Source organism: Aythya fuligula, chromosome 6 (genome assembly GCF_009819795.1).
Source record: "Aythya fuligula isolate bAytFul2 chromosome 6, bAytFul2.pri, whole genome shotgun sequence".
NCBI classification, from domain to species: Eukaryota; Metazoa; Chordata; class Aves; order Anseriformes; family Anatidae; genus Aythya; species Aythya fuligula.
The window spans coordinates 15,455,309-15,479,524 of record NC_045564.1 but is presented as its reverse complement, the minus strand read 5'-3'; the positions used below and the strand labels follow the sequence as shown (position 1 = coordinate 15,479,524).

The 24,216-nt window shown below is 34.1% G+C and overlaps 1 protein-coding gene across 1 annotated transcript in view; it reads right to left on the bottom strand.

Annotated features, from left to right (window-relative positions):
- Positions 1–1,280: 1,280 nt before the first annotated feature.
- Positions 1,281–24,216, bottom strand: part of SESTD1 (SEC14 and spectrin domain containing 1) — a 54,809-nt gene continuing 31,873 nt past the window's right edge. Inside the window, exons 8-18 of the mRNA XM_032189602.1 lie at positions 23,383–23,438; positions 20,618–20,829; positions 17,364–17,486; positions 13,631–13,825; positions 12,911–13,025; positions 11,615–11,774; positions 7,815–7,896; positions 7,364–7,486; positions 5,818–6,009; positions 4,531–4,652; positions 1,281–2,199 (exon numbers count right to left, since the gene is read on the bottom strand). Of these exons, the coding sequence (XP_032045493.1) occupies positions 2,070–2,199; positions 4,531–4,652; positions 5,818–6,009; positions 7,364–7,486; positions 7,815–7,896; positions 11,615–11,774; positions 12,911–13,025; positions 13,631–13,825; positions 17,364–17,486; positions 20,618–20,829; positions 23,383–23,438 (1,510 nt within the window). The 3' untranslated portion in view covers positions 1,281–2,069. The remainder of the gene's footprint in view (positions 2,200–4,530; positions 4,653–5,817; positions 6,010–7,363; positions 7,487–7,814; positions 7,897–11,614; positions 11,775–12,910; positions 13,026–13,630; positions 13,826–17,363; positions 17,487–20,617; positions 20,830–23,382; positions 23,439–24,216) is intronic.

Genomic DNA, 24,216 nt, shown 5'->3' with positions numbered 1-24,216 from the left:
TTAGAAGCCAAGGATATTTACATTAGGTCTACTCAGACATTTTAAGCACAGCAGTCACATGAATGAGTCAGAAGCCCCTGATATTGCTCTCCTTTTGCATATGTTATGCCCCTTGACAGAATAAAGATAAAAACCTTGCAAATATAATTTGTAATACATACTCATTATAAGCTACTATTTCAACAAGATTTCATACTGCAGACCATTAATTACTGTAACTAATGCAGTTTATAAACAAGTGATGCAGAATTGGAGACATAGTGCTTATTAATGACTATTGTCTTAGTTTACTTTTGTCTTTGCATTTTGTATTAAATATCAGATTTTTCTTGTTTTGGATGTTTCAAAATAAAGTTATCTCATCCAAATATTAGCAATAGTGTCAGCAGCTTTCTCATAGAGAATTGAACAACCAAATCCAATTTTAAATTATTACATTGAAAAAGTCTATATAAAAAAAAGGTCTGTGAAACTTCAGTTGATTTTAAGCTAGTATTAATGTAATTGCAGCACTACATCAAATGCATCAAAAGAATAATTGGATTTCCTCTGCCAAAATACCCTGAGAGGGGAAAAAAAAAATACCTTTATCACTTTATCAAAGAGAAACCATTGATTTTTAATGTTTTGTTGTTGTGTTTGAAGAGAAATTGCTTTATTTGACGCATCACTTTCCTGTGGAGAAAATATGGAAAAAGCTGAGAGAAGTAAATATAACATTGAATGACAGATGCATCAAGAAAACCTAGTGAGCAATAAAATGTTCTTTTCCTGCAGGCACTGATCTTTACTGTGAGCACAATATAGTTAGATGACAATACAAAACACTTAGATCTAGTTGTTAGTTCCTCACGGTATTCTAAAATGGTCAGATGTCAAACCACCTTCCAGCAAATATACATGTAATATTCATTTTATGCTAATTAAGTCGTGAAGAGTAAGAAGTTAGCTAAATTAAGCACATGGCTGATTTTGTTTCAATCCAGTTCCCTTTCCTTAATAAATTTCACTTCATCTCATGGTTTTACAATGTTTGCAAACTTCATGTTAACAATTTCAAATTGGACAAAGGTACTACCAAGGGCATTCACATTATTCACATTTAGATTATTCAAGGTTCCCAATTCAAAAAGAAACAAGACCTAAAAATAAAGCACAAGAGATGTATATCAGTCTTACCTGGGAAGACAACTATTGTTAATAAAACACTGACTTAGGCACATAGTATATTACCTTTGTGTGAGTTCTTCTATCAGAAAAAAAAAGACACAGCCTCTCACTCCTGTATAATAATTGTTTAGAGCAGTTCCTCTTACAGCTACAGTGTTAAAGAGCGTAGTTCATAACAAAAACAAGGCATAAATATATTGGGGAAGCGAGGGTGTTTACTATCACTTTTCACAAAATATAGCAATAACATTTGGTAACACAGGCCAGAACAGATTTCTATTAGATTTTAAAAAGATGATTTTTATTAAGCACAAACAGCTTTTAATACATTATCAATACAAATAGGAAAACATCTGTTTAATGAATCTGATATATCAAAGATTTTATGGGTAGGTTGCATACTGGCACAATAAAAAAAACAATCTCTTATTTTAAAGTATTTCAAATTAAAATTATAGGGTCACCACTGTCTACACTGCAGGTACCTTACCTACAGTCTAAAATTACCACATCACCTGGGCATAGGGGGAAGCAAAGAACTACAATTTTGTAATATGGAACTCCTAACACTTTCATTAGCACCATTCAAAGCTTGCATCAGCTGTTTAACTAAGAAGCAGCTGACAGGTCAGGTAAAGCTTTACAGCAAATTTCAGTGCAAAGTTTACAGTTCCTTTTCATAAGATACTTGGAATCTATGGTTTCATAGCATGTTAAATAATTATGGCTTGATAGATGCACAGTGTTAAGATGCTGAGAACATTTACTTTGAAAAAAAAGATGAGACGTAATGGCTGTGAGATGCATTTTAATATATTATGCCAAAATCTGTAATATGCAAACAACATGCTGGATTACAAACTGAAGTCCTATTATGAATTGACAGACAAGGGTCAGTATTAGCTCTCTGGGGTAGCGACTTCTGGTTGTCTCAGTTGCTGCTTTTTCAGGCTAACTAGCTTCATCTTCTCTCTAATGTGTTCTGCTGCAGAAGCCATATCACTTGGGCTCCCGAAATACTGCTCAGAACTAAAAAAAAAAAGACAAAAAAGAAATCAGTGACAAGTTAGACTGTGCAAATATACATGTGAATGACAATCTATAAAACAAGAAACAGAAGAAAAATAGACACTTTTTGTCTTGAAATTTAAAAGCCACCTTTAAAAAGTTTTGTAAATGCAGTGATGAGACTTGTCTGGCAATCCTGATGAAATTATTATAAATAGCAAATGACCCTCTTACATCCAAAATATTCTCTAAACAGCAGGGCACTGTTCTGTAAGCTCGACTAGAGACTTCCCAACACTATTTTCACCTCCATTCTCCAAACCAGTCTTGCAGTTTTGAATACTATGACAATTAAAGAAATCTGTCTATACATGAATTCTGACTGAGGTTATTCAATTGCTGCTTTATTGATGGACTCTGTATATAAAGTCAGCCACATGCTGACAGTCATATTATATCATCTCTCTCTCAAATTGTAAAGAACATGCGGCTGTTAAATCAGATTTCTCCTATTTAAATATAACAAAAGAGAGCTGAAATGTTAGGGAAACCACTAACTGAGCTGTCAGCAAAGCCAGGATTTGATCAAAAGAAATCTTTCAGAAGAGCAGGTATCAAACCTAATATTATGAAGCATAGAGGAAATGGTGGCCGGACAAAGGACTTGGGATTGAATGGGGTATGGACCATAAGCAAACAGAAAAGTTATTTCATATGGAAGTTGACTAGTTTGACTTGGGTTATCCACAAACACAATAGACTGCACAGCTGCAAATGCGATCACAAATGAGGGCAGACATTTTGTCTGATGCAGATTAAAAGCCATGAATAGGACAGGGAACAGTGACCTGGACTTGCAAGAAGACACTGACCGAAGTCCAAAATGGTGAGGAAGCTGATGACTAAAGAAATATGCCTGCAGGCATATTATGACATTTTTGTTATACCTACATTTTAAAAACTATTTGTACTAATGGCTGAACCCTTTCCAATTGTTGGCTGAACCCTTTCCAATTGTTTATGTTTAGCTTTAAAAATAGAATGCTGTGGGCAGATCAGCAGGGTATCTTGGGATCTGGGACAGCTAAGATACCACCCATCTTTGAAAAGGGGGACAAGCAGAACCCATCTGAAATGCCAGAGAGGACATAAGTAATATTCGGGATTAGTCAAACTAATACATAGTTGTATACATCTAGAATTATAAGAGCACTCTGTTAGGACTCAAATCACAAAGTGCAGTAAGTGCCTTCTTTCATGGAGAGCTTTCCCAGGTTCTAACATGTGCCATGCAAATTTAATGAAACAGTAACATTACCATTTACACTTGAGCAGTCTATCTGCAAATTACAGCAGTTTTAAGTTACTGTATTTACCAGGTCATTTATCATACATCTACAACTGCTATATGAAAGTTAAACCAAAATGCTTCAAACATAACACATTTCTTCGCTTTTCTTTTCTCACAGCTGTTAAATACTCCACTATTTTCAAATACACTACTGGAAAGGCATTAAAATTACTACTAGTTCAGCTGCTGGTCTGCCTTTAAATAGTCCTTGCCAAAGAAAACTACAACATACAGGGAACACAATATTTTGGCAATATGACAAATCTAATTTTCATGACCACCTTCTTTTAACTATTTTTCAGATCAACTTCAAGTAGCCCATAATGAAGTTGCTTGATATCATTTCAAAGTACTCAAAACACAGATTTCAAATCCCATTCATTACAGTGTGCTCATACATACCCAGAGACTAGTTCCAGGACTAGATAATACTAAGGTGGAAGAAATTAACCACAAGCTCAGCATTGCAACAGACAACTGTAGTTTGCTGAACAGAATAGTTATTGTGGTTGAAATTCCAAATTCAGTTTTGTTTTGTAGCCTGATACAACCACCAATTTTAAATTAGTATGAGTAGATCATGAGGGAAGTAATGTTTTATTAGCTGAATAAATCAAACATAAATATATCTTCAACGTATTGGCTTAAGACTTTAGATGGCTAGAAGTCTGAATAAATCAAATATCATAATTCAAATGTGATTTTTTTTTTCAGAGAAAGACACTGGGACTGGTCGCTTTTGTTGCTTCTACATAATACTTTGCTGGTATAACGACTGCGTATATCTAACAATTACTGTGTGAGAATAGTGGACGTGTCTTTGGAAAGTCTGAAATTTGATCTGCCTGCTTTCTGTGAAAAGATGGGAAAAATTAATGAGGATAAGTGCATTATCTTTTTATTTTCAGCAATAACCATTCAGGATTCTTCTGCATATTGAAAGCATTATGAAAATTTACCAAAAACATATTCAAAAGGCATTACAATAATATTTTCCATACCCGTCGGGATAAACTACAGGCACTGTTAATCTATCCAACAACGATTTCCCAACTGCTTCAATTTCATCAAATTGCTCCATTTCATTAAAAGCTTCAGGCTGCTCTGGACATTCTTGCAGTATCTGTAATAAAAAACAACCGCCCCCAAAATATAATAAGGTAGACAAGGCATAGAATGTAATTTATTTATTTATTAAGTGCCATTACAGGGCAGAGTGAATGTTCTTTCAGCATCTTCACTGCCACGTTTAAATGAGCTCAATGAAAATATTCATAAAATTCCAGAACAAAAACATCAGTTAAGCTACCACTGAGCAAGAAGATAGGTTGGGGCTACCAATATTCTGTACTGGTATGTTTTACGGTACTGTTAAGTGGGAACAAAGAACTAAAAAAGTCTTGCTAGCTAACATTCCAACAACAAATTCAAAATGCATGAGTATGGTAGCCCGCATCAAGCGACTTGCAAGACAGTCACATAAAATGGAAAAAAACAATTATGAAGGGCCTGTTACAAGCTGCTTCAAAACAAAATCCTATATCTGGCAGAAAACTCAGACTGGTTTATAAAATATGAATATAAGTCTCTAGACTGGAACCCAATATTTGTACTTAATTCTATATTTTCTTCCACTTTTCCCTCTGACACTTCCTATTTTTTCCTATGAAGCATAATTAGCAGCATAATTTCATCAGTCTCATTAATAATGCCACAACAGTGCAAGAAAAATCATGCTTATGAACAGATTATTTTTTTTTCAGCCATCTACTTACTTGCTTTTACTTTTAATTGCCTGAAAATATAGCAATTAACTGTTGAAATAATGAAAGAACATCCATAATATGGGCTGAGATAATCAACTTTAAGTTTATGAACCACCGAATTCTAATTTGGTATCAGGTAAAACTTTTTCCAGCCATCTGTGGCAGCACAGATGATATACTTTTGCTTTCATGAATCACCAGCAACTCCCAATGCCTATGGATCCAAAACATCTTCCATTTATACAAACAAGAAATGAATACAAGCAAGGAGCATACCAACCTGCTTTGTAGCCCATGCCTTCCTGCAATGACAGACTGAATTTTTTCTTTTACCATGTCCTAGGTTGGCTTTTTTTTTTCCCTTAAGTACTGAAGTTAACTAATAAAAGATTCTAAATCTTTTATTTTTATATATAGGGAGGTAAAAAAAAAAAAAAAAAGTTGTTTTGAATGGTGAGAACTTCATTTTTCTTATATTTTTCCTTAAATTCAGATAGATTTTTTTCTCAAAAAAAACCTCACCTTTTCAGCACTTGAATGAAATGCAACAGCCGTTTCCAGCCTCTGTACTCTTTCTTCAGAAGTTAATGTAAACTGTTTCCACACTCTGTTCAATCTTGGAAGTGTGTCCCCTGAGGACCTTGAAGTGCATCGTAGGGACTGGCACAGCACAACAGTTGCCTGTAGTAACTGTCTTCCATAATCATAAGTACTCTAAAAGTTGGAGGACAGGAAGATACACATAAGAACTCTGCATTTAACTTAAAAGCAAGTTATCTTAAAATGACAGCAGACACGTTTGTGAAACCTCAACTGAGATCCACGGAGTACATTGAACAAATCCGGTCTACTAGAAAATGCTGCTGAAGCATGCATAAAATTGTGATGACCACAAACAGTTCTTTGTTCTATAAAAATATGCTCCCCAGAAAATAATGAAAAAATATTAGTGTCTAGGCAAAAGGGCAGACCTTCTGGAAAACAGAGAATAGCTGCTTGTATCTTGCACTGTATGCTTGGTATCTACTGCCAAGATGACCATCTCACTGATACCACCATCACCATGTTTCTGGTCACACAGCATCAAGGTGCTTTGTGGCACACAATTATGACAACAAGCTATCCCCTTGTCATGGTCAGTTCTAATTCCTCTAGTTCTAATTCCTCTATTTCCTCCTTACATGGTCTCCATTCACCAAAAGAGAGAATCAGTTCTAGTGTAACTGGTGTAACTACAAAATATTACATCTGTTAATTAGCAACAGTGATTTAGACATTCCTGAAAACAGTATATATCTAAAATGGCACATAAAAAAGGCACATATTCTACTTTTAGGTGAAATTCACATGAACCTGGGTACTGGGTCTGGCTGGGATGGAATTCACTTTCCCTGCAGCAGCCCATAGAGTGCTGTGCACTTGGAGCTGCAACAGCACTGGTATTACACCAGTGTTTTGTCTATTGCTAGCTATTTTGTCTATTGCTGTCTGGTGCTGGCACAGCACCAGGATTCCCTCCAAAGCCAGTAGGCTAGAGGCTGGCAAGAGTTGGGGAGGGAACATTACCAGAACAGCTGATCTAAACTTACCAAACAGATATTCCTTGAGCAGGACTATCATAAACCAATAATAAACTACCTGGAAAATCAGTCTCCATTTCATGAAGTACAGCACAAAATAGACTGAAATTATGTTGCTCAACAACATTTCATTATTTTGTTTGGAGTCCTTCAAAAATCATTACAAAGCTGTTTAAAATACACACTTTTAAAAGGTCAATGTGAAATTCAAGTTCTGTGGTTTGTACTGCCTGTGCATAGCCGAGTAAACTGCGGTAGTAGAACTGCAGCATCACTATTGGTGATGGATCACCAAAATCTTCACTTCAAAATCTCATTAGACTCATAACTAATTTCAGGAATCATGATTTATTCGTTCAAGCATTAAGACAAAACATGAAGACGAGGAACAGCTGTTCTATTACTGTACATATAGATGGCAATCCTATTTAAGACATTTTCTGAAACTGTACCAAACCCATACTACTGCTACAGGTAGTTCATTTTACCTGTGCAACATCAACAAATTTTCGATGTTTCTCCAGCAAAACTTTTGTTTCTTGTGAATCATCTCCCAGTCGGATATGTGTCTTCAGCAGAGCATCCAACAGTTCACTTAACCATTCTACTGCCTTAAAAATATATATATAAAAAATTAGAAGAATAAAAGCTAGGAAATTAAAATGACATTCATCCAGCAGGGTGAATTAACTACAATACTAGTGTATACTTTCGATTTGGAAAAAGTTAAGGTATCAGTTAAACTAGTAGATCGTGCATGAAATCCCCTAAACCACTATTTTCAGTCGCTGACATATCCTTTACTTTCACTGTAGAAATTCATTAGATAAAGCACCTGAAAGCGACAAAAAATAATGCTGTACAACTATCAATCCCCCCTAAATTTAGCTAGAGGATTACAAAGACCAGAATGATGAAATTCTGTAGTCATTTCCATACCTGAGCGGCATCTTCTTCACATTTAAATAATTGTACCATCTGAAGCATCTTCAGTCGTCGCACATCTACCATATCCTCACACCTTTAACAGTAGCACATAAATACAAAGCAGACAAAACACACTCTGAGTTTGACAATAATGTGTTCAAGGAGCAACATTAAAATGCAAGTGTTCATGGAAAGGTGACCAAAGCATTCTTGTGCTGCTTAGAATGATCAAAATAAATACTGCCTGCCATAATAAGAAGAAACAAGTAAGCAACAAAAAGAACTGAGCACTACAACCCACAGACATCATCATCTTAAAGAGTCTAGACATGGTTATGCTACAGAAAGTAGTGCCAGTAGTAGACAGATGACCTTCCAGCTGCATTTCAGATTCCTTACCCTGTTGCACTGGTGTGATTTGCAGGCCAGAGGCTTTCATGGCTAAGACAGACTTTTTCTGCTGAAATATTCAGGCAAAAGCTGTCTTGAACCTGCCATAATTGTGATTTGTTCTGTCAGCTGGTGACAAAGCTTTATTGGTGAATAAAATGTAAACTGTTTAAAATCACAGTATACTTTTTTTTTTTTTTAAGCTAAAGATTGCAGCAGTTGAACCCTTACGATTCTAATTCATATAAAAACTAATTCCAATTCTCTTGCTCTGAATTAAGAACATTTTGCAGTTTTGTGTAGCCAGAATTAACAAGTATTGAACCCATTTTCCTTTAACTGTGAGAGCTAAACGTTAAAACATTTAGCAGAATGACCTTTCTGCTTCAATTTCAGAGCCTAAGTAAACAGCAAGATTCAGACTCCTGTCTCACATAGCAAATCAAATGACTAGTGTCAACAACAGTTAGCACTATAAGCAAATGCTAAAGACCGCATGCACATCTCTTTTTCAAACTGGTTGCAAACACATAAGCACTTCCAAAGAACAGTTCATTATAATTCTGTGTTTTTGTTAAGTGCTTTGCAGTGCTGTAATGCTTACAGAAAGGAAATTTATTGCTCTAATAATGCAAGGAAAGAGTTTGTGTGTTCTGAAAGCATAAATAAGGCAGAAAAATGTCCCTAGAAATACACATTACACTACTTGTATGTATATGTAAGCAAGAAACATTCCACTGAATTTGAGGAAAATTAAATATCAAAAAAATACCGCTGAACACTATGTATTCTGTACTTTCTAAGAGTACCCTTCTGTATTTTTCAGTGGACAATGACAATTTGGTAATTACATTAATAAAAGTTATAAAAAAAAAGAATTTTATTTTCAGTCTAAGTAAAGTCGCACTGATTCTTTTGCAAACAAATGTCAGAAGGCAGAAATAAATTACATTAATTTCCCAACCACTTATTTTCTATTTCTCTCTACAAACATCTTTTGATGAGAAAAGACTACTGTTAAACCCTGCTCTCTTGTATGTACTTAACCAAGTAACCTCTGGTGTTGTGGTTAAGATGTATTACATGCCTGGTTAAGCTTATCTTGTTAGCAAGAAGCTATGTTTAATCTAGGGCAACTGCGTTAAGATTATGGATCTGACAATTAAGTCAGATTCAGAATGTACCAGAATGAGAGTTCCTGCTAGTTTAGAAACCTTGTCAAGTTGAACACATTCATGAAGTTATAAGATCTTTGCTGAAGCTGAAGTAGAAAGACTGAAACAGAGAAAATGTGAGCTAAAACAGTGTCCTACAACATTTTAATCAAGAGGTACATCATCTAAATAGTTGCTGCCTTTATCTGCTCTCTCATAAATATGAATGCACAGGACTTTCTTCTCAACCAAGGGATTCACAAATCACTTCATACAACTGTAAGAATTACAGGCATGTAATGTAACTGACTTAGAGAGTTGAGGCAGCATTTAAAGACCTATTTAAGCATACAGGCATAGCAGATGCTTAGGAAAGAGCATCCAAACAGATTAAGTATACAGCAATATTTTACAGTAATGCAAATGTGCTTGCTTCCATCAATTCCAGTCCAGGTACAGGTTGCATCTATATTTAAAGATCTTTGATATGTGTATCCTCCCACAATTTGTCCAAACTCTTCCTGAAACTAGTTAAGCTTAAACAATCTTGTGGCAAAGAGTTCCACACCTTATTTACATACTTAATTACCAGCTTTAATTTTCAGTGTTTAAGCCAGTTCCATTTGATGTTTTCAGCTTTTGTACTGCAAGAGGCAATAAAACAAACAAACAAACAAACAAAAAAACCTATCCCTATCTTTTCCTTGGCTCACTCTTTCTTGCAGACCTTTATCTTATTTTTTGTCTCCCTTCCAGGCTGAAGATCCTCAGTTTAATCATTCATTATCTGAAAATCGTTTCATACCTTTGTCTAAGCATTTTATTGCCTTTTTTTTTTTTTTGTTCTCTGACTTGCTACATTTCTATATCCCTTCTGAGGAGAGGGACAAGAATTATGGAATGCTTAAAACACAAATGCACCACACACCTATACAGCGGCACCAAGATGTTTTCTTTTTAGTTTTCAACTCCTTTCCTAATAATACTTAGCATTCTACTTGCTTCTCACAGTATGACAAAACACTTCTCTGAAAAAACTTCCCCAACTTTGAACTAGCTGCTACTTCCAAAGATCAGAGTCCATCACTACATATATCAAGTTTTTCCCTTTCCTATGTACTTTTCTCTTCTTACTTCTGAATTCCAAGTGCTGTTTTACTGCAGTGACGCATGGTCCTCTAAAAACTTTGTGCAGTTGGCCCTCTAAACAACAGTACTGCGCAAGTAAACAGGATTCAGGGGACATACTTAAGACAGGATGTTCTTTAAGTGATATCAAACTATGTGGTTCCTTACACTGAGTTCCCTAAGAAAACAATTTGTGTTTAGAAGTCATTCCTAAAATGAGCAACTTGACATGCATTAAACCTCGTTGCTCCCTAGCTGCCCCTTTTTGTTCAACCATCATCCACAAAGTTCAGGCACTTTCTATAGAGAGTACTTCATTGTCTCAGATGTTACAACAGAAATGATGAGCACCATCATCTGATTCTCTCAGACTGGAGAAGGCAGAAGGCAGTAATATAGCCAATCCACAGTATTATTGTATTATTATATATCAATGGAAAGTTTGGATGAAGTGAGCGGTGGCAAAATCCATCCTTCTCACAATTCTCCCCAGCATTTTCCTCTACTAAAATTTCATCCCCCACCCTATGTAAGTTTTTCCAAAAAAACATTTTTCCAAAACTTACATAAGTTTTTATGTAAGTTTTTTAAAAAAAAAAAAAATATTATGTTTTTTTTTTTTTAAACTTACATAAAACACCAAACATGTTTTCAAAGCTGAACTCTGTGCCTCCCTTTTGCTGGTCAGGGGGGACAGAGCTAAAAGGGTAGAGGTTGGAGAAAGAAAGGAGAAAATTTGGAACATTACCAGTGCATACTTTTAGAGCCATGATCATTACTGTAGTATTGGTATATTGGTGTTATTATCTCAAACAGATAATGTTTAGAAGATCTCCTGCATCTGTTCCATAACTGCACATAAAAGGAATGAGCATAGGAAAGTATTCAAATTCTCCCAACAAATACTAAAAAGGAAAAGGTGCCCAGATTTAGGAATATGCTTCAGTAGACCAGACATGGAAACTTGTCTTTTTAAAAAATATATTATGAATATGTTATGAATTATGAATTGTAATACATCTCTTCACTGAAAATAAAGCAAAATGGTCTCTCTAAAAAGAGATTTTTTAAGGATGACTTTTTAAAAAGAGGTATTTTAAGATGACTTATGAAAATCTTAGTGACTATAACTGTTATTACCTTTGTTTTCTAAGTTGCATATCTTCCATCACTCCTTGGATGTGGTCCACATTTTCTTTGTTTTCAATAGTCACATCTTTTCCATATGCCCAGGATGCCTGATTAGATATCTGATCAAGAAGACTTTGACCTTTCTCACGCAAGCCTTGCAGGCCTAAGTCTAAAGAAAAAAAAAAGAAAACAGAAAAAGTAAAAAGCAAAAATTTAACTTTCACATTTGTGTTTTTTTTTCCTCAAGTCAAGAGAAGAAATTAAATAGAAACTCTGAGACGGGTGGCTGGGAAGTGAAAAAGACGTTACTACATCTATTTCTCTACCCTTTCCAATTTCTAAGTTTGCACAAGTATTCTTCCAGATGAACAAAGAGCTAAGTCTTCGCTATTTTATGATCTAGCAGATAAAAAAAAAAAGGAATAAAAGCTGACAGTGAGTGTTAAATTTTCAGCACGCAAAAAGCTGATTAACATCTTTCATCCACACAGTTTCAGAATACCTGTAATGTTCATCACTGCTAGGCAGTTGTAACCTAAACGCTCCACCATGGCAGAAGTTAGTATTTTATAATGCATCTGATATGGTTGATACATTTTTCAATACTGAAATATGCTAACAGTTACAATCTGCTATCGCATTTATATTTGGCAGGTCTACTCTTCATTCTCCTAAAGGATTATCTGTTTCACGTATAAGTCACCGTTACAGTCTAAGAATGATTATTTCTACCACATGCAATTTTGCTTTACAATTCTTCTTCCACAAAAGCTTGACAGTGTAACAAGCTTAAGCATTGCGTTTATTGACATACACATTCCAAAACACTGCAAAATACTTGTTAGAAACAAACATTCTAAAACCAAGTGGAAGACAATTTTAGTCATTAAAGGTCAGTTCTTGGAACAAAAAGAAGGGAACAATTTAAGCACTATATTCTCAAGGTATTAAGAACGATTGGTGGGAAAAAGTCTGTTAACAGATGAAATGCATAGTAATGGTATATAACCAATATATAAATTAGTAAATCAATAAATTAATTAGTAAATTAGTAAATTAATTAGTAAATTGGTAAATTAATTAGTAAAACATTTAAAAGACAGCTCCAGAACACTTCCTCAGACTAGATAGCACCAGCAAGTCAAAGGTAGTTAGGTAGAACTTTACTTAGCTAGAAATCTGAAGAGACAGATACTCCTTTATCTGCTGTCCTTTTCAAAAGGGATTTGGGGGGCAAGGGCACTTTTTTCCTATAATGCATTCATTAGAATGCATCAGTCTGAAATGCAGAAATATTATGCTTACCAACGCTCTTCAATTTCTCTTCCAGTAATTTTAAAGTTTGTTGAATCGATGCTCCATCTGCTGGTGCTACATCTACACACAACATTCCTAGTAAGCCATCCAATTGCTGAGACAACTAAAACACAAAACAAGTATCACTGTTTAAAAAGAAGTTTGGAGCTTGAGATGCTTGGGTCTGCAATCTACTTCCTAAATGTTTGGGAATCTGTCATTTCATATGTGTCTTTTCACATCTTTAGGAAATCAATACAAGATGAGAGATAAATGTCCCACCTGCTTATAAAATTCCAAAAGGATACATCCCTAGGTGGAGGAAAAAAAGCCAAGATTCTTTAAACAACTACAGAAAAGGAATAAACAACAATTCTTAAAAGGAACTATGAAGTGTATATCCAATAATCTTTAAAATAAAAAGATATCATCGTGGTACAGGTAACGCACATGATTCTAATAAAAAAGCAAGAGCAAAACTATTTTTTTTTTTATTTACTAGCCATTCCGTTTCAAATGCTATTGAAATGTAAGATATATTGCAATGAACTTTTCTCCCAAAAATTCATCTTCCCAGTGTTTCAATCAGTAAATGAAGACTGAGGGCATTTTCCAAGTGACATTCTGTCTTCCCTCCTTAAATCTTTTCCAATGAACTGAAAGCTTACACTAGTACAGTAATAACACATTGGCAGGTAAACCCGTGAAAAGTTAGGAAGAACAACTTACATCTTGGGCAACACTGTGAAATTCAAGTGCTGCTTGTAATAGATTCTGCCTGAATTCCAGCTGACTGGCCTGCCGGTAACACACATCACTCAGCTGTTGCTGTAATGCTTTTAATTCCACAAGGTCCTCCTCATCCCCTGCATTTAGAAGAGCTGCAATCTGCTGATTAAGCTCAACATAAACAGCAAACCACTCCTACAGACACAAAAAATACTATTAAAATAATACAAAACATTTTTCTCTTAATATGGCATGCATCTTAACTCCAGATTAATAAATAATCAGATTTTAAAATGAGTTTATTACAGCTTACACTATAATTATGAAATCTCACAGGAGAGGAGAACTTTTGAAGTTTTAAATCAACTCAAAAAGTGCTTAGCACATTTTAAATAACACATATACTGCAATATAAAAAAAATGGTATAGAAAGTTGGGAAGATAACAAACCATAAGCAGCATAATTACTATCTCCCAGCACAAACTCCCACTCGAACTACTTTACTGAACCAACAGAAGAATTCTACCATTTTTAAACAAACTTCTAATACTTACATGTCTATAGTGCTCTATTGAATAAAGCAATTTTTGACAAGTAGTAAAGCATTCCAAAGGGTGTTCAAAAGACTATCTATCTGTTACTTTCAGTGACACAATTGAAACCAGCAGTAATTTTCCTAAACCTTTAGAAAAAAACTACTACTGTTCACAAAGTGAAAGTAATCATCATCTTTTAAATACAATGGGCTTTCTGTATATTGGAACTTCCAAATGACCCTTCTTCCTTATTTAAGGAAAGCTTTATACTACTCAATTCAAAATGCGCAGAAAACTTGAAAACTTCATTTTCAAGTGCTTTGATTACTGAATGCATACACAGGAGTTAATGTTGTCATGGTGGTATATTTGCAAAAGAAAGTACTTCAAATATTTAACAATTCTGGGAGATTTAGAAATTACTTGATACGTCAAGATCACATTCACATCTTGCATTATTTAGATGCCTGAAAAATAAAACATTTGCCTGGAAGCTTTTATTTTAGCCGACAGTAAAATGACATTCAAATGCCCTATGTATTTCTAACAACATTGAACAGCACCATCTATTGGCCTAAAATATCTGAATGAATTAGTATTCTTGTCAATCTCCAGTGAGGATTTTTTTTTTTTCTTTTTTAAGTTATGCCTTCTGCTTTTGCTTCATTTATTTACAAAGCATGTAAAATACAGAATATAAATATTCATGTTCTTGTTGTTTGTTTTTTTTTTCTTTTCACCCAAAGCTTTCTCTACCATCTGCTCACAGGAAGAAAGAATATAAGATGCAATTAGGAAAAAAAAGTCACAAAAAAGTTAAATTAGCAATCAACTAAAATTTTAAGAGCAGAATAAATCTTTCATCTACCCCAAAAGAGCCAGCTAGTGAAAAATCTTCCATCATCACACTTGTGCTATTGATACATAAATACACAAGCTCATTAAACTCAGTTTACACAACACTTGTTATTACCTTTAGATATTGAACGTACAAATCAAGCTTACCAAGCATGACAAATCAAACATAGCATTGCAAGTCAAACAAAAAATCTAGGTCAACAATTTATTTTCATCATTAAAGAAAGTAAAATGATTGCAGTAATTGATTTTCAGTAAGCTATCAGTGCAATTAAGAGACTGGTAAACCATACAATATGGTTTATAATATAAATAATTAATAATTATATAATACTTATAATTATATAATATTTATAATATAATTAAAATGGATAGAAAATAAAATATAATATAAAATAAATATAAAATGTGTATTTCTGATATTTTCCACGAGGGACATATTGAAGATGTTCATGACACCTCAACCATGTAAAAAAAGGCCAACACTCATTCAAAAATAACAGCTCAAGTATAGAGCCCATCAATAAAACAGACAGGAAATTGGGAAACCCCCAAACAAAACAAACAAATACCTTTTTTTTTTTTTTTTTTCCACTTTCAAAGTAAAATGAAGCAGAAAAGGCTACTTTGATAACAAGTCTAACAAGGTAACAAATCTTGTTTGCATCTTTGGAATTGTCTTTAAAATACAAGCAATATAATCAGCAATAAATGAGAGAGATGAATGAAAAAGAAAACAAGCTGTCAAATCAATTTTAGGAGAGAAAATACTCAGCTATTGTGAGATGTTTAGAAATGAGAGAAAAAGGCCAACCACATTCCATTGCTGTTTTCAAAAAATTGTTTTAATTTATAAATGGGAATCCTAATAATTAGTGTTGGTATAAAAATGGAAAATAACTTTTCTGTTTCTACAAAATCCTGCCACAACAAGAGAACCAGGAAATGTTTGGCATTTTCCGTGCCTTACAGTGATGAGCAAGCTATAGGTCATACTGTAAACTTCACTGGGATTTCACTGACTTCAAAGACTGTATTTAGCCACAGCTAAAACATAGTTCTCTATGCTACAGACAGTGAGAACAAAGTCTATACTAACTTGTTAGTCTGAAGTGCTAGTATGTTTAAAAGGTTTTCACAATTACTTTTGTCAATAAAGAATGCAGTAGATTTTTTTTTTTTTTTTAATTAGGATTCTAAGTATAAGATGGTTTAAACTTCAGAAGATACTGTTTTTCAACATAGAACATTGCTCAAAGAGCTTAAAGCAATGAAAACATAAAGGAGATGAGATCACTTGACCAAAACAGACGAATACCTACAATGCACCTTCATCTGAGCAACAAAAGCATAGTAAAGGATGTAGCCAACAGAAGCAATGTAGTCTAGGGCACAGTTTCTCAGACTACAGTGTGCTTTTTTTATTCTCCTCTAAATTGGAAAAGCTGTAGTCCAACCGTGATTTTTTATTCCTCGGCTGTAAAGGGAACTTCGGAAAAGTGGGCTTAGTTTTCAGTGGCTACATTCAAAAAGTCAGACAAGAGGAAATCCACTGTGGGCGTGTTCTCGCCTTTTGAGAACACTGAAAATTCACATCCTGGTTCAATAATAAATTATTATTATTATTAAATTATTAAATTAAAGTTTAATAATAAGTTATAATTATTAATAATAAATGGAAAAAAATTACTGAACCTTAGGCAGCCTTGGAACTTAGAAGCAAAGACATTCAGTACACCTACAAAACAGTTTCTTAAATATTTCATGATGAGCAAAAGGTATATTTTAAATCTTGATCAATGAAAGCATTAAGCCAGTTTCAGCTTCTGGTAAACGTAGTTTAATAAAGAAATTTATTAACTTATTCACCCAAGAAGTATAGGATTTTTCAGCCCTTGCCTGCCCAACCAGAGGCAGGGAAGAAAACAAAAATTCACTCCACCTGTTCTATGTGAAACCTTAAAAAAAATGCTCTACCATAATAAATAAAATAAAATAAAATAAAATAAAATAAAATAAAATAAAATAAAATAAAATAAAATAAAATAAAATAAAATAAAATAAAATAAAATAAAATAAAATAAAATAAAATAAAATAAAATAAAATAAAATAAAATAAAATAAAAAAACATTAATAGAAATCATTATTTTTCCACACTGGAAAATAAAATAAATAACATCTTCATACAGTGAACATAAATTCCTACATTGCTTAGATAGTAAACCGTAAGATCATTCACTATCCAAAATTTCTAGGTACTCTAACCAAAAAACATTGCATGTAACGACAAGCACTTAAAACTGTTTTGCTACTTGAAAAGGACAGTGGAAGTCTCACACTGTGCTGACTCTCAATCTCTTCATGCTTCTGTTGCAATGCTTGTGAAGCTCTAATTGAGTCACCTATTCCCCACTGGGTCCTTAGCTGTTCTGATCCAGGTCCTTCAAGCCAATTGACTACCTGTAAATAAGATAAAGATGACAAAGAACAAATAGCAGATCAATTACATGAAAACTAGGATAAAAATAATTCTAACATAAGCAGAAATATATAATCTATGGAAGTTATCTTGCTGTATCCATTCATATCTTCAAAAGCACTATGTAGAAGTTACTTTTCATTAACCTTAGCCTGTCATCTCCATAAAAGCATGTGGGATCTAGCAAAGATTGGTGTCACTTTGTATCTGTCTATAACGAGTTAAAACACGATTTTCTTGATAAGAACACTTAAACAAGACTTTTTTTTTTTTAACTGAATTACAATGTACAGCTGTATTCAACCTCACATCTGAGAGTTTTCTCCCTATTTTGTTGAATATCTTAACACACAAGTGCATGATATGTATTTATTCCGAAATTAAAATTTATACCTTTAGTATTTTATATGTTTATTTTGTTCAACTTGCTCCATTCAAACTACAGAAGCCTCTTACAGAGTTTTAATGGCATCATCTTATTGGATCTGCCCTGGCAGAACTCTGCAGGGTCCTGGTGATAGAGTTTTGGATTATGACATGAGATTTTATTATTATTATTATTAAAAACTATTCTCATTTTTGCTATTATTTAAATTAAAGCAGAGCATCTCAATTTATACACATCTGAATTACCAGATTATACCTTAAGGGAAAATAAAGCTTTAAATTTCCAGGATGTAGACAGCCATAATGAAACCTAAAGAAAATCTCTTACAGAGTCTTACTTCAGGACTCTTACTGAGTCCTCTATCCGAGTCCTACTGAAATCTATGAATACCCCCATATTTTGAACTTTAATGAAAGAGCATTGGAAGCCAGCTTCTTTGGTTAGGCTTTGGAATGGGTTGCCCAGGGAGGTGTTGGAGTCACCGTCCCTGGGGGTCTTTAAGCAAAGGTTGGATGTGGCATTTAGGGACATGGTTTAGTGGGTAATGTTAGTGGAAGGAGGATGGTTGGACCAGATGACCTTGGAGGTCTTTTCCAGCTTTAATGATTCCATGATTCTATGCATTTTTGCTGCATCTTTTGTTTAAACAAAGACAACAGAACAGATCCAAAGTTTTTCAGGAAAAATACAGTAACAGTGCAACACCGTAACTATAAAGACAAATGAAACACACCCAGAAGACAACCGGGCAATTTTTCTAGTGCTGCTAGGCCACTTTGTAACAGTAGGAAAGAAATGCCATCATCCTTACCGAAGGTAACTCAATTCACTTCATGTTTAGTCATTTTGTCTGTGGTTTCCCCCCCAGCCTCCTTCCTATAAGCAGCACCATTTCAGAACACACCATATTTGTTCCAAAAGCATCCTGGGGTTTCCCTACTTTTATCACTTCTAGTAACCCTCGGTTGTCATATTAAGACCCTACTGTTCTTGATTTTTCCTTGTGTGAAAAATATTTGATCTGAGAAAAGTCACCAAAGGAGCTGGAGGAAGGCAGCAATGTTATTTTTGTAAAACATATGTTAATGACTAGAGATGCAATTGCAATGAAAATAACAGGAAATCAAAACAGAAAAAATTAGCAACACAGCAAGTAACTTTTCTCTGCACACACTCATTCCAACTGAAAATACTGCATGTTATACCATAAGTTGTTTGTTTTGACAAAATAAATTCCACTTCAGTTTACCTCCAACAGTCCATCATTACCTTCTTTACTTTTCTCTATTAGATCAATTTTTCCCCACAAGCCAAAAAGAAACTACATCAGCTTATAGATTTAGTAATTTTTTGTTTGTATAGCATTTAGAAAGCTTTAAAATGCACTTTATAAAATAGATTGATTCAGTAAAATATTAAAGCACATTCGTGCTGTGTACTGAGACTCAGTTCACTTATTATGCAGCATCCGTACTGTAGACAGAGCAAAGAAAAGACTATTTCTAATAAAAATATTGCAAAATGAGGCTGATGCCACAGTAAACAAGTTATTTAAATGCATTAATAATGGCAGTTGGCCAAGCTAGTTATAAATTTATTTTTTCAATCAGCACATCTTGTTCAGCCACTATAACTTTACCACAGGGAATAAAATTCACATCACCCCATTATACATGTATACACTGCCATGCTAATGTGTTCTATACAGTACGAAGGATGAAATCTTTGCATATATTTTTTGAATTTCCAACTCAAAATATCAGAAGTTTGCTTTTTTTTTTAAAAAAAAATTATTATCTGAATGACTACACAAGTGAAAAAGATTCCTCTCAGTAGGTTAATATTTTTACTCCTAGAAATAAAACCAAGATTGATTAGTTTTTATCTTCCCATACCTGGAACACTGAAGTGTCAGTACTTGATTTGCACTCGCCGTGCTTTAGAAATGTCAGTGTGTAAAGGTTAAAAGCATTATCCATTCAATTTTCTCCATAGTCAAGCTTCACAGAAACTTAAAAACATAAATCTAATTTCAAGTAACGAACACTTGAGAAAGAAATCAAAGAAATTGAATTAATTTATCTCTATTAAGACTATGATGATAAAATATTGGAAGTGCCAATTACAAGCCTGTTTCCAAAGGACCAGATCAATTCATTATGACCTTTAACACACAATTGATTAGCATGATTTCTGTTCATTCTGGTCAGAGTAACCTCAAAATACAGTGTTAGACAAGTAAAGGAATCATGGCTTACCTTCAGTAATCGGAACTTTCAGTAACTTTCAGTAACAGTAACAGACAATGTGTCAGGGAAGTTTTCCAACTCAAGCAAAACTACAGTCATCTGTGTCTCATTTGTCAATGTTCTTTCTTTTGCTAACATGTCAGGTTTCTACCCTCTAACAACGTAAGAATACATTGCCACAGTAGACAACAAAGGGACAATGTGCAGGTTATTCAACGTGGGGGTGAAAGCAGGTTGAGCTGAGCTCTGCATTCTTACCCCCTCCATGTATCAGAGGAACGTTTAGAAAGTCCCTCCTAGTAGCCAAAATATAAAACATCCAGTCAAACTAGCATGCTGCAGTTTCAGGAGTGAAAAGAATCACGAACAATAGCAAGAAGCTCCTCATTTGATTCTTAGTTTTGCAGAGAACACAGTCTGGGATTTGAGCTCAAGCCTTCTTCCCCACCTTATTCAAGAACAATTTCGTCCTTACCTGCATTACCTTCTGCTGAATCTCCTCTAGTTGAGTTCTCTTGCTACGTTGCCTACAAACTTCCTGGTAGCGGGTATATTGCTCTCGGAGTGAGTCTAGTAGCTTCATGACTTGTGGCTGAGCAAGTAGTTCATCATCCATTGGAGACCATGATACTCCTCCATCTGAACCATTAAATCGACGCTGTTGTAGCTCAGATAGCAACTCATGGCCTTTAAAAGAATGTATAATGGTATGGTTAATTTGGATACAAAAAAAGCACACAATGACGAGTCAGCATATGTATTTTTAGACCACCCAGCAGTACATTTCTGTAGCTAATCTTTCATACATTGTGCACATTTAATGATGTAATTTTATTAACATGCAGAGCACAGGGCAGTCTGTGGGGCTGTACCAGTCATAAAATAGGGCAGAAAGGTGGTATATATAAGACATATAACAGAGATACCATGAATTTAACATTCACTGACAATAACATTAACATAAGAAAACACTTGCAAAGCACAATGCTGAGTCAGAAACAACTGTAAGTATTCTTTTTTACTTCAAAATATCGTGTAGCATCCAAAGTATTTCTCTCATACCATTTGTATTCTTAGAATAAATGAACAATGTAAAAGCACTAACAAATTAAACATATCACTTCTGTTATCTGACAAGATTTTATAAAATGCTCATAAGTTTCTACGAAAGTGTGTAAAAGAATCCAAAGTATTTTGATCAAAAATATTTTCTTGCTGTCCTCATGTTTTAATTTGTGCTTTTAAACACCATATTATGGTACAGAATTCCAGCAGTGTAAAGACTGTCATACATATGAAAATAGCATGGTTGGCTATTTATTCTTCCAATTAAACTGTTCAATGAATGTAAGTTATTGCTAAGTTGTGGTAAAATTTTCTGCATATAAATACTATACTACATGTACTAGTCAACTCAGATAACCTATTTGTACTCCCAAAAGCTCGATGAACAAGTTAACAAATAAAACAGTGGTCAGTAAAGAAGCGTTGGCATACAAGTAAAAATCTGCCAAACCCACATCAGCCATTCAGACCTTAAAATGGTAACATGCCAGTTCACCAAAACAAGCAAACAAATAAAAAAAAAAATGACACCGGAATAGTAATTACAGTACCTCAAGAAAAATGCAGAAAAATAGACTCTAAATTCAACTAGTATCGTCTAGACAATCAAAATGCCAAAGGCTTTGGAGATTGCAGCAAGCAACTATAAATTACTCTGCATTTCTGATTGTGAGATGAACGTAGCTTAAGAATTCAAATACATTTTGCCATGCTATGGAAATAAACATCCTTTATTCCATCTTATAAAACACTACAAGGCACAGATAGCTGCAGTGCAAGCAGTATAAGGTTTTTACAAGTCAGTTATACTAGGATAATTTTGATTTCTACTGTATTTTTTCAGCAGTAAATAATTAATATTTTCAAGGTAAAAAGTTTTTTTTTTTTTTTTTAAACTAGATTCTTATCAAACTAAGAACTGCAGTTTTTATTTTGATTTGGAGCCTGTGAAAGCAACAGTTCTTAACATTATGGAAGGCAAGGCTTTTATTTAAAACCTTAGAACATCACCCCAGCAAATCTTACCATTTTTCCTTCTTTTCATTTGGTTTGTTCATATTTGCATTTATGAGACAGAAAACTAACAGGGAAAAAAAATATATTATCTAACTTTCAATATAGTGGAACTGAGAAAAAAAAAAAGAAAGTACAGTTATCTGTGGGGAACTCCCATGACTTGACAAAAGTTACTAAATTTTAAAAGCTCCAACAATTTTTTATGCAATAATTAAGAAAATAGACAGTGTTTCCAAACTTCCTTAGGAGCCACCTATTCAACAAATTGAAATGCTTTGTCCAAACATCTTACCATTAGAGGAGAATATATAATCAGACTAAAATATACTGACATTGTCTACAGACACTTTGTATTTTAAAAGCTTTAAAGACTCCAGAAAGGAACTACAATGTCACCTTTTAACTCAAACAATATTCTACTACATCTAAATAAGCTAAAACTTAGCACAGAGTGCATGCAGAGCCAGCAGTTCCCAGTAGCATATATTACATGACTCACACATTGCACTGTAGGAGGCTAGAAGGATTCTGAGCACTCCTCAGACTCTGATCACCATCTTAACATGGTTCATTACTTAACACTCTAGAAAGGCAGAAATCTTTAAGCAAATTTCTACTCCAAATCGACAGTGCCACTGTGCTTTATGGTGAATAAGAAATCCACCTGAAAAAAAATTTGTTCAAAGAAAAGTAATTGTTTAAGGTTCAGGGGAGATTCCAAGCAGTGAAGAGTCAGAAGACTATGTTTCACTTTTACAGATCGCCAACTCAGAACAAGGCTGATGCAAATTATCTGAGTTGTGTAATATGCTATGTGTGTTGTAGCCATTTGGTAGCTACTGAGATTAATTCATTACATAAGGTCAACATATTAGATTCATCTAGAAGCAATGTATTCTCAAATTAAACCTATTAATTTATGGTAACACCATGAAGATGGTATCAGCACTACTAAAACCTATTTTAAACAGACAAATCATTTGGAGTTCTTCCATGTATTTCCTAAGATTTCTTTTTTAATCTAAAGATTACATTAATTGATAAGTTTATTACATTGAGATGTTTGTTAAGATAGTTATCACGCCCTCTGTGCTTTCATGTGGGGCATGAAAATGAATAATGAACTTTATTAACCAACATGATCATTTTTCAACTTACCTGTCTGCAGTACCGTCTCAGGATCAACTGATGGAAGGAAGTTCAAATCTACTGATCTTGAATAAAGTAATAAACACATTATTAATCATTCATTTCTAATACAGTAGCACTACAAGGCTTCAACCAACACTGGAGCTACCACAAAGCATTAAGAGACTGTATGTTACTTTCCTCCACACCTCTCCTTCCTTCATACCCTAAAGAACTAATACATTACATACTACAAAATAGGTAAAGAACAGATCAAGTGACAAACAGCTGCATTCATAGTTTACAGAACTGTGTAACAGAGGCAGCAGCTTTGTACTTAAATGTGGCCTGCCAGCAAGGATAACTGAACAAGATCATAGCCCCACCGGCTTGTGCACTGTCTGTCATAAGAGACTTCCAACAAAGTATAAAACGAAATACAAATATCCTGCATCCCAGCCTAATTCCTTAACTAAACAAGCTCTTTGTAAACCTATAGAAAGAGCTATCATTTATCAAAGTCATAGGAAATAACTGAAAAACATCAGCTTGCCTTTGACATTGTATAGATGTGTTCTGTAACACACGTTAAAAAAATCTTATAGTCCTTTAGTTTCTTTTGGAGCCTGTTTACATCTGCTACACAACTACTTATTAGAAAGCAAAGTACTGGGAGTAAATCCCTCTCCCCCATCTTGATTCTAAGTATCAGCAAAAACAGCCAGTCATAAAATTCTCACTTTTTGTACTCATTTTTATCAAATCAGAAGTGCAGCTATATGCAGTCAATAGCCAAGCGAGCATCCATACATCACAAATTCTGTAGTCTGTATTTTAAACTTTGAAAACTTCCTTACATATTTT